The following is an 11,545-nucleotide window of genomic DNA, read 5'->3' as shown; positions in this document are numbered from 1 at the left end:
TCAGACTATCCCCTCCCCGCAGCCACCATTCCCTCCTGCGGCTGGCGCGGCGTGATGACGTCGCCGTGGCCGCTCACCTCCCCCAATGGCCGGGCTCAGCGCTCCCGCGCCTCTGAGGCAGTTCAAAGATGGCCGCTATGTCGGGAAGCCCAAGGCCGAGGCCGCTCTGTCCGGAGGGGCTTTTGGGGCTGGGAGGGTGCCGTGGGGATCTTGTATCTGTAGGGTGTTGCTCCGGGCTCTGAGGGCTTCTTCAGCCTACGCCGGATTGTCTGCCTCACACCGCACAACCCTACAGAGGCTGCCCGGCCCTGAGCCTCTGCTGGCAGGCGCCTGCAGCCTCGGGGCTGTGGCCTCTCCCGGGCCCTTCCTTGGTGAGATACGGACGCTCACGGTAGCAGTGCTTGCGTGGAGTGTGTGTCCTGGGTGAGGGAGCCGCTGCTGCCACAGCACCCTGGAAAGCACCCTGAGACTGCCCAGTAAAGGGCGAAGAGACTAAACCAAGCCAAGGATGACTGTGCTGGGGCTTGGCATTTGCTGAAAGTGTTTCATGGGGCTTGTGTTTCATGCTAGCCAGCAAGTGTCCCCCTATGCTCCATGAAGGAGACAGATTGGCAGCTGGAGAGTATAGGTTGTCACAGCAGTTGTCAAATGTACTGCACAGTGCTGGTGTTTGGAGAGCTAAAGGGTGACATAAAGCTGGGTGTAGGGTTAGGGTTAGGGTTTACCCTAACCCTAAGCCCTTTCTAAAATGTCTCTGTTGGAAAAAAAGGTAATGCAAGAGGGAAAGGGCACTGATTTAATTTGGTATAGCTGCAAGTTTACTTTGGGCAGCAACCTAGGAAAATACTCCAGTAACAAAAGAATGGAAGGAAAATGGATCTCTTCGTTTGTATTGTCCCTCAGCCTTGCTAATGGAGTAACAGCACTGAACATCCTCTGAGAGGGAAATAAAAGACCATCCCATATGCCAGCACGGCCTGCCTTCGGCCCAGCCTCACCCTTGGCTGGCTGCAGATTGTGTCTGCAGGCAGGTCAGGTTACCTCCTTGTATAGCCCTTGCCATGGCAGGAGGCAGGATCTTGGCTGAACAACTGCTCTGCTGTTAGATTTAGTCCCACCATCCCCTACACTATTAAAAAATGGACCCTTAGTGAAGAGTTGTTTAGATTTTATTTCCCTGAGAAAAAACTGAAGCCTATCTATGGATTTTAATTGCTGTGGAGATCTGATGCAAATTAGAGGTGAATATATGCAATCTGCATCTTTCATTCACTTGCTTATGGCTTTTGCAACATTACCCTTTATGATAGTAAGTCTGTCACAGCATTTATATCCTGAGATATTTTTCTGGAAGCCTGGGGCTTGACAGGAAACCAGTTCCCAACATTGTGAGACATTTGCAGGAACTTGTTGTTGCACACTGTATTGTTCTGAAACCTGCACTTTCTTCCACAGAACTGTCCACAGAAGTGCTCTGAATCATATTTGCCTCTACACACTCCTGGGAAGCTGTGGAAAACCCACTCCCTCAGCCAGGCATATTGGGGAAACCTGCCTCTTCCTGCTGGATTTTACAAGCTCAGACAAGGCTTGAAAACAAAACAAAAAATTCATCAGCAACACCAGCAGCCCTGCTCTGAACATGTGGGATGCTTCCCTGGATCCCTGCTCATTTTCTGGAGGGAAACCCAGACACACCATTTCAGGGCTGTCCTGAAGTGTGTGGAGGCTTTTATTTTTCCCCTCTCTCTCCTTCTTTTCTTTTCCCTCCTTCCTTGTGTTGATTTGTGGGGCCAGAATGACTTTGATTTCAGCAAGTTTGCTGTTTATTCACGTCACAAGTTTGACAGCTTTACACCAAATCAGATTGCTGGGTTTCAGGAGAGCTCTGAGGCGTCACTGGGAGCTCCTTTAGATTAAACTCGCCTCCCTGGTTTCCCCCCTCTCCCCCTCCTTCAGAGCCATTTAAACCTCTCTGGGGCTTTAACAGAAACGTGCTCCCAAGACCTGCATTTCATTCTGCCACTAACATGGTAAGTGCTCTTTGCATTTCTCTCGACCTGGAGGCAGGAAAGGAGATGGTCTCTTTGCCTTGTGGGCTTGCAGTAGGTTTTGTGCCTTCTTTAAGATGGTGAAGGAAGACGGTTCTCCTCTACCTGCAAGAGCAGTTTCTGCTGCTGTGCCTTCCCATGGGTGAGCAGATTCCCTGCTTGAGGTTCCAGGCTCTGCCGTTGCCTTGCAGAGATTTAGAGCTGGTGCAGATCGGGTTTATAGGGAGGAGGGAAAAGCGTGAATCCAGAGACAACTCAGGGTTTGCCACTGTACGGGCTGGGACTCCTGCAGAACTGCAGGGGCAGAAGAGAGTACGAGCAGCCTTAGAGGTGACACTGCTGGCTTTGTGCTGCTTCAGAGCTGAATCAAGCCCCCAAGGTGGGAGGAACGCCCTGGCCGAGGACAGCCTGGGTCCTCCCTTCCTCTTAAACCCACTCAAGACTGTAGTATTTCCCAAGGGATTGCAGGAAACTCAGCCACCTTCCTGGCATACCTTTGCTTGGAGCCCTTCTGTGGCGAGGGGTTGCGGCGTGGGAGCACTGGCCAGCGCAGGCAACAGGGAGATACGGTGCCACCGGGCGGAGGGTGCGGGGGGAGAGCGGGCACCCGGGTCAGGGCTGGGAGCTCCCGCGCCTGGCAGAGGCAGCCGGAGCGGCGGGGCTGTCCTGCGGCAGGTACCCGAGTAAACCCCGGCTGGGACAGGAACAGGCGGGGAGCAGGGACCAGCCCGCAGCGCAGGGGTGCCTCTGGCCGGGATGCGGCGGGGCAGGAGAGGGGCTGACACCGCCTCCCATCTGGGCCCGCTGCAGCCCGGGGGCTGGCCGGGCGGGAGGGAATAACCGTCTGCCGAGCGCCCCGTCGCCATGGTCCCTTGCCTCCCCAGAGCACCGGCCGGCCGTGCCCGGAGCCAGGGTTCGCCGGGGTCCCGGGCAGCGCCTGCCCCTGGTCCGTTCCAGCCGGTGTTTCCAAGGAGACCTGGGCTGCCGCCTGCACCGCGGAGCGGGCCCCGAGCCGGGGCCGGGGGGAAACGCGGCCGCCGGGTAAGTGCGCTCCCGCCGCCGGAAAGGGGGGTGGGCCCGGCCACGGCCCCGCTGCCGGGCTGGGCGAGGAAGTGGGAGCGGGCTAACCCCTCGGTGTGCCCCGCTCCAGGGCAGTTCTGCAGCTCGCAGCTCGGTGCTCAGGACGCGGCATGGCAGGGAGACCAGCTGTCCTCCCAGCTCTACAGGAACAAACAGGTAAAGGCTCCGCGCTCCTCAGAAACTTCGCTTTCACCCCACGAGGTTCATGAACTTTGTGTTATGCATTGCGCTTTCTGGGTTGGTTTATGGCATCTCTCATTGGTACAGGTAGAAGAAACGGTGGCAAACTGCTTATATGTTGGTGGGTTTTGTGGAAAGTATTTGTCCCACACGAACTTGGTTCCCTGTTCATCCTTCTAACAGAATATTGCACCAGCTGCCTTGGCAGTAGAGAGGACCCAGGGGCATGACCAGGGAGTCCCTCAGTTTCTGATGATGCAGAGCCTCATGCTGTTGACAAAAAATACATAGTACGTTTCCTCCTGAGTCCTGAGAAATGATTCCACCTGAATTACCTACTTATATGAATGATCAACCATTTTGACCAACAAACATTTCCTTGTTTACTTTGTTTTCTCTCTTCTTTCTTTTTTTTTTTCCTTGTAAATCCCACCAAAGGGGAAGGAGAAACTCTGAACAGTCCTGGATGAAGGAACCCCAGAAAGATCACTCCAATCAAGTACTTGAAATCATAGAATCATAGAATAGTTAGGATTGGAAAGGACCTTAAGATCATCTAGTTCCAACTCCCCTGCAATGGGCAGGAACACCTCACACTAAACCATGTCACCCAAGGCTTTGTCCAGCCTGGCCATGAATACCTCCAGGGATGGAGCATTCACAGCTTCCCTGGGCAGCCCATCCCAGCACCTCACCACCCTAAGAGTAATGAACTTCCTCCTTATATCCAGTCTAAACTTCCCTGTTTAAGTTTCAACCCGTTACCCCTTGTCCTGTCACTACGGTACCTAATGAATAGTCCCTCCCCAGCACCCTTATAGGCCCCCTTCAGATACTGGAAGGCTGCTATGAGGTCTCCATGCAACCTTCTCTTTCCAGGCTGAACAGCCCCAACTTTCTCAGCCTGTCTTCATATGGGAGGTGCTCCAGTCCCTGATCATCCTCATGGCCCTCCTCTGAACTTGTTCCAACAGTACCATGTCCTTTTTACGTTGAGGACACCAGAATTGCAGACAATACTCCAAGTGAGACCTCATGAGAGCAGAGCAGAGGGTGAGGATCACCTCCTTCGACCTGCTGGTCACACTCATTTTGATGGGAGTCCAGGATACAGTTGGCTTTCTGGGCTGCGATTGTGAAATGACATTTTAACACAGTGGAGTTGATAGAAATTCACTTACTAACTTCAAGGTCCCTGGAATCTATCCCTAGTTCCAGACATCAGTGTATTTCTTCCTTTAGCTCTACCTCAGTCATTTAAATCTCTGCTTGTCAGCCTGTGGTCAGCAGATGCCTGAGATCTTTGGGAAAAGATTCTTTGTCCCTCTAAAGGAGTCTTCAGAATTATGATCAGGAGGCAAAAATCTCTCTGCATATACATAGAACTTCCCACAAAAAAAGTGTCAGGTGTAGACAAATCAAAACCTACCTGTTCAGCTCTTGGGACCAGGGATTATAACAGCTCTATACTTGTGCTGGGACTGTCACAGTAAATCCTAGGACTGAAGAGGTCACCAAGTACTTCTTTATCATGAAGAATGGCAGGTTCATTTTCCTTCTTCACACTACTGCCATAAATTGTTAAGCCTGCAGTTCCACCTTCTCCTTTTCCCTACCAGCCAACAAAAAATTGGAATGAGAGGAGTGCAAAGGGATGCTTACTGCTGCTCTGGAGATCTGGTAGCTGCTGCCATGCCCGTATTGGTTTCTGGCTTTTCACAGGGCTACCTGTAATTCTGGTCTGTTATTATTCCATGGTTATTTTTTTTTCAGACTAATCTCAAACACTCACTAAAGAATAAAAGAAGTCAAAAGTGAAAAGTGAACAGTCGTGCCACTTAGGTTTACAGAGACAAGAGGTTGGAGGGCTAGGTTGAGTTCACAAAGCAAACACCCAGATCATCAAGCAGCCTGCACCATAGGGCAATTGCTATTAAGTTACAGAGTCAACATCTATTCATCAATATCTCTATTTCACAGCTTCAAGATACTTTGCTTCAGAAGGAAGAGGAACTTGCTAGGTTACATGAAGAAAATAATAACCTCCGACAATACCTGAATTCTGCCCTGATTAAGTGTTTAGAAGAAAAAGCCAAGGTATTGTGTCCAAACCTGTTGTATAGACGTGCAAAAGAAACAGGTTGAATAGGTTGAAACAGGCACATGCTATTAAAATACATGTAAAGTCTGAGAGTGTAGACAACCTGCAGTGTGAGATCTGTTTAACTTCATAGAGCTGCCAAATTGCTAGTCATGGATCTAAGGTGACAGTTTCCCCCAGGAATGACATCGTATCAAGTTCTGATTGTGGAGACAGTATAGCCCATGGCATAATTAAATTTAGTTAATGAGTAAGTAAGCAAGTTAATTTTACAAGCAAGGCAAAAGTTATCCCATCTATCATTTTTCAGTGAAAAATTCAAATTTTAACATATATTTCTCTAATGTGTCCGTTTTGTCAGTTACCCCTTTTGATAAGGATTAATTTTTCTTTTTTTATGTTTTGGATGCTTTCTGGTTTATGTTTTGTTTTGTCATCTTCCAATGGTACATTTTGTTCATTTACGTTAGAGTACTGATCTCATTTTTTCAAAGTTATTTAATTAAAGAGTTGTGTGGTTTTTGGCTTTGGGTTTTTTCCTTTCTTTAAGATGAAATACAAAATCAAGCACTTCAGGTTGGATGAAACATTTTGTTAAACTACATGTGAATAGGTTGGGGTTTTTTATTAAATATTTTGATTTTCTGTTTCTAGCCCAGAAGATAATTGTTTCTTGTTGGCTTAAAGATATTTTTTGCTATTCCAGCCTCATGAAGCTGAACTATTTATTTCCTCAGCTCTGTAGATTGGGCATGAAGTAAAAAAGCCTATGAAAAATAGCAGACTTTCCTTTTCCATCCTATTCTGTATTGACACTATGACATGTCCTTCCATGCCAAAACCTGGCTCCTGAAGTAGAAAATGTCTCCTTCACTGGGCACAGCAGGCAGACATGGCCACCCCTTTGTGTCACGTGGAAGAGGGTCCAGTATGAAACCATCATAGGAAGTGTCTGAGCAATGAATTCATGAGATGGTGGGGAAGCTTCCTTGTTATTCCTTTGACTGTCCCTGGATGCCTGAAGGGCCCCTGTTCTGGGATAATGACAACTGAGGTGGATTAATGGGCTTAACCCTCTCAGTCTGCTGCTCTGAGCACTCCTGGGCCAGGATTACAGCTGCCCCAGTATGTCTTACCTTCATAGCCTCCCTTTGTCCCAGGTTGCCACATTTCCCCCTCATACCCTGCTCACCTGCCAAATGCTGCTGGCAGCAGCAGCACAGAGGAGTGCCATACAGCCAGGCAGGAGCTCTCATTTCATGCTGTACTGAGTGAGAATGAGATCAAAGCACAGGCCTTGCTGACATTGTCAGATTCTTCTTTCTCAAGGACTTGACTGGTGCAGACACTGTAAGACACGAAATAGTCATATCCATGTGACTTCCACAGGGTGGAAGAAAAAGTATCATTTGTAAGGACAGTAGTAACAATCTTTCCCATCTAAAAGCCAAGCTCAGAAACATATTGCTTCCAGATAACTGGAAATTCAGATTTTAATCTTCTCTCTCACATTTTTTATTTTTTTCCCTGATAGAAACTGCTTTCCTGCCATGGCCAAAAAACCTGTGCTATTCTCAAAAGCACCAAGAGGAGATTAAAAGAGTACCACTGCTTTGCTCCTCAAGAATCTCCTCATGCTTCCAAAGCCAGAAGGAACCTCTTTAATGAATTCACTGCCTGTGAAGAGCAAGCCAGCCCTGCTGTAGACAGCTGGGTCTTGCAGACTTTAGGATTAAAAGATGTGAACACCATTGATGAAACTTCAGCTAACTACAGTGCCCTCTCCTCAGACCTTGGAAAAGACACATACTGCCTAAGTGCTGGTGAAGCAACAGACTATGACCACAGTGAAGGAGTGTCAGCAGCATATAGCTGCAGCCACCTGCCTTCAGCTAACAACAGTACCCATCCATGCAGTGAGGACTCTCCCTTCCTTCCTCAGTTTTCTTCAGCTGAATGTGTCTCATCAGTGCCAAGCGTTTCCTCCCTCCCAGCCTGTGGGTTGCCTTATTTGACTGGCAGTTTGTCACCCAACAAAACAGAAATGGCCTTCACAACATCATTAAGTCCTCACCGCAATGTGAGAACACACACCTTCCACCAAGGACAAGCCTTTGTGTGCAGGGATGATGATGGAGGATGGAGATTCACCTGGGTGCCCAAACAGGCTGAATAACACACCTGCACTGGGTGTCAGCCATAGGGGATGAAGAAGACAGACACTTCATCTTGTGCTTGAGACAGATTCAGACATCAAAAATGAGCCTTTCTGGGCTCTGATAAATGCTCCTCTATCATGTACCCACTCCTCATTCCCTTCCAGATACTTACAGGTGTGGGTCAATATTGCACTTGGGCAATTATCTGTCCCAGGCCAGATATACACTTCTCTTGTGCCTGTGTTGAGATACCTGGTTTTACTTGCTTCATGTTTTTTCTATCATCCGATACTCCTTGTTAACTGGTAGCTAACAAGGTTGGAGTGCTTTCAGCTTTGATGATTGAAAGCATTTGGGAATACAGTTTGGAAATAGCACTTTTCTCAGATATCCACAGATGACAAAGGAGGCATAGGTTGAGGATCAGCAGTTTCTAAGTGATTTGTGTCTCTCCTGGCTACACAGATTGCCCTGGATTAAGGCAATCATGGGTATTTGTTAATGTGCTACACTAGGCTGGCCTACCTGCGATTGCATGATGCTGTCACATTCTTTGATGATGCCTTAAAATAAACAGGATTTGCTTCTATTGCCTGAAGGCTACTAAATTACAAGTGATTCAGCAAGTTCAGGGGATTTTCTTAAAGTGTGATCAAGAGATTAATGTTTACTGCATTGTGTTTTAAAGGTATTTTACCTGTCAGATTAAAAGAGTTTAAAAAGTTTGAGCCCTGGAACAGGAACTGGAATTGGAGATTCCATAATGACACTATCACCACCAGCCAAATACCTGGCCCAGTGTATTTGTGGCAGAAATTGTCTCATCTGTGGATAATGTACACTTAAAGCTCTTCCTTTTCTGCGAAGGATTCATTCCTGTCGTCTCCAGCATCCTGCTAATATTTTGATGGATTTTAGTCTGTGTTCACCTGCCTATTTACGAGGGATTTTGGAAGCCCTCATTAAAGAGAACCACTCCTGGGTTCGTAAGCAATTTCTGTGGCTCCAGTGGGGCTTTTTTTACAACATCAAGAGCGGCACTTGTGAAACTAGAAATTTTCTTTCTAGGGAACAACTTCTTGACCTCTTTGTCCTGATCTCTGAGATCACACACAGATCTATCTGCAATCAACATCAGCCCAGAGTCAGGGCTGCTTCTTCCTCCTCCCATAACCCCACACGTCTATGGGAATGTTTCTTCTGGTTGGGGAGGCAGTATCACTTGAGGGCAGAGTGAGCATTTCAGAACCACAGCCTTCAACACTGGCTCTTCCTTACCCATGTCTCTGCCAGGCAGTGGTGGGCTGAAGCTAAGACCATTGCTAGCTTGAGAATGCTTTAAAAACCTCTGCAGAGAAGGTGCTCTAGCACTGCACAGGACTTGAGTTTTAGTAGCACTACTAATGATATGAAGTTACTTGACATGAAGTAAACTCACTAGTGATGTTTTATGTTACCTTTGTTCTGTCCTTTACAGTAGTTTGATGCCTAAGTATTGGAAATACAGTGATTTGGTTATTTTTTCTTTCAGAATTGTTCCAGGGACATTAAGGAAGTACTTAAGTAAAAAATACTGTAATAGAGGATTTCCTTCAAGTGACTTATTTTCCTATAGAAAACTGGATATTCCTTTCTTTTTAGAGGATAAAAATATCTCCTGAATAGCCTCCTGTGCCTTAGAATTACAATATTTGGGATTCTGTATTTAATACTTATTTAATATAGAATCTACACTTACTATGGAATTACAATATTTGGGATTCTATATATAATATTTAGATTTCCCAGAAGACTTTTAAATAAACAAACTCTGTATTTCTTGGTAGTTAGTTTAAAGTCATTCATGGGGCAGACTTCCAGAACAGGCAATTTGAAAGCACTGATTGTAGGCATTATTGCACTGGATATAAAAAAACCCTCACAAAACCAAAACAAACAAAACCAATGCACATAGAATAAATGCACGTGTTTGGAGTTTTTGTTGTGATCAATAAAAATGTGGGCAGCTGATGAAGACTGGTCAGACAACACCATTGTTTCTGTAGTACTTTTCAGCTTTTCAATGAGAACAGAAGACAAATCCTGTCCTAAAAACAGCTAATTTATTTCTCAAGGCATTTCTTTTCTATTAATCTTCCCATGCCCTACTATATAAGATAGCATTGAAGAAAATACTCCTGTCACTGGAATGTATATTGATGCATGTGGTAGTGTAGAAAATGCTTGACTTTAACATGGATACCTGATGTAAGACTCTGGAGAGTGTGGTGAGTGAGATGAACAGCATGCCAGAAGTAGGCAGTGTGGCCAGAAGATTACACCCATCACAGCTGTAGATGCCACATCTTTCAAAAAAGCTGCAGAACATAAGCAGAAGATCTGTCTGTGTTTTCTATCACTCTTGAGTGCTATTACTTATGTTTTTCAATGCTATGGAGTCAGGAACAGTAACAAGTACATTTGTCTTATCAGGAAATTACTATTTTTTTTTCTCTGAAAAGATTTCCACATATTTGATATTTTCTTTCCTCATTTTTATATCACTGCATGCAGGAACTTCCCCTGCGGAGAGCCAGGACAAAAGTGTCAGATCTTTGGTACAATCTCAAAGGGGTTTCAGTAGGAACACAGTGATGCTTGAACCTTCACCAGCCTTTTGTAAAGGGATGGCTGGGACCCTTCTCTCATAGCAAATAATTTATTTAAAAAAAATAGTATTTCTTGAGTTATTATGAAGAACAATAGAAACAAGCTATTCTATGTCTGACACCAACCCACAGCAAGCAAGTTAGCCCCAAGGTGAGAAATGAGACTCTTCTGCTTTTTAGTTTCTCTGTAATATTCCTGATAAATTCAGTAGTGCAATTCTCATTGAGGACAAGTCCCAGTGACCAAACCATTCCTTTAGAAAAATGTTGCTCCTATTGCCAGAAGCAAGCCTTTACTCAGCATACCACACTCTAAAACTGCCTGGTTCTTCTGAAAATCATGCATCCATGCAGATATAATAGATGTGGAAATCTTAGTGTAGATTGCTGTCAAATGGTGGGATATGGAGGATGATTACTGCCTGGACTGGTGCTGGTGTGACATGTTGATTTGACATGCTCTGTCCCCGTGACTTCCTTGAGTCTGAAAGCAGTAAAGCTGCTTTAATAAGACACTGCTTACAGCTCATTTGCCTTTACCTCCTAGAAGGGCCTATGACCTTAGGTGCAGGCTGGGGCTGCAGCAGCAAAACTGCTACTTAGTGAGCCTGAATCCAGCTCCTCAGTGTGTAGGCACACAGTAGATGCACCCTACATTGAACTTTTAAAAGTCAGCCATAAAACTGAAGCCTAAACACACAATTTTTTTTTATTTTTTCATAGAATAAAATTCTGGAAATGCCTCTTTGCTTTTAATTACTGTCCAGTTTGCACAGTTCTTTGGCCTGCAAAGACATGGGAGGGCAGATCTTGCCTGTCCAAAGTTTAAAGTAGGTTTTGAGATGGGGGTTCAGTCCTGATTCGTGCCTGGTGCTTCCTGTTTGTCCTTTTGTATCCCATTCTCAGTACTGAAACAGGGCTGAAGCCACGCTGCTGTTCATGGAAAGCGTGAGGTAAAGCGCGGGGAAGCCTGTGTCACATTACCATGCCACAGAGGTAACTAGACATCAATAGGAATGAAAACGAAAACTGAAATACAGTTCTTCACAAAGCCATCACAACTAGGTAACCAGGGGATTGGAGAAATAAAGAGTTTCAGCTTAGTACTGTACTTCTAATTTCAAAAGCAAATCAAGCAGCTGGAATAGAAGAGCAGGAGGCAGAAGTTCTGAGTTCCAATGTTGCCTCTGGTATTATACTTTGTTTCTGTACTTTTGTTTCTATGGAACTCACCACTAGACAAGTTCATAGCAATTTAACCAGAAAACATGATTCTTGCTGCTGTAAATTGTGTGAGAAGTTCCCTTTTACCAAGGATCAGTACCA

At 45.9% G+C, this 11,545-nt stretch overlaps 1 protein-coding gene across 1 annotated transcript; it reads left to right on the top strand.

Moving 5' to 3' along the window:
• Window positions 1-2,915: 2,915 nt before the first annotated feature.
• Window positions 2,916-7,588, top strand: GMNC (geminin coiled-coil domain containing). The gene is made up of 3 exons (XM_034063792.1): window positions 2,916-3,287; window positions 5,292-5,408; window positions 6,947-7,588. The coding sequence occupies exons 1-3, from the start codon at window positions 2,916-2,918 to the stop codon at window positions 7,586-7,588; spliced, it is 1,131 nt and encodes a 376-aa protein (XP_033919683.1).
• The last annotated feature ends 3,957 nt before the right edge of the window (window positions 7,589-11,545 follow it).

This window comes from Melopsittacus undulatus, chromosome 6 (genome assembly GCF_012275295.1).
Source record: "Melopsittacus undulatus isolate bMelUnd1 chromosome 6, bMelUnd1.mat.Z, whole genome shotgun sequence".
NCBI classification, from domain to species: domain Eukaryota; kingdom Metazoa; phylum Chordata; class Aves; order Psittaciformes; family Psittaculidae; genus Melopsittacus; species Melopsittacus undulatus.
Note: the sequence above shows the minus strand (reverse complement) of the source record. Positions and strands in the feature narration are given on the sequence as shown.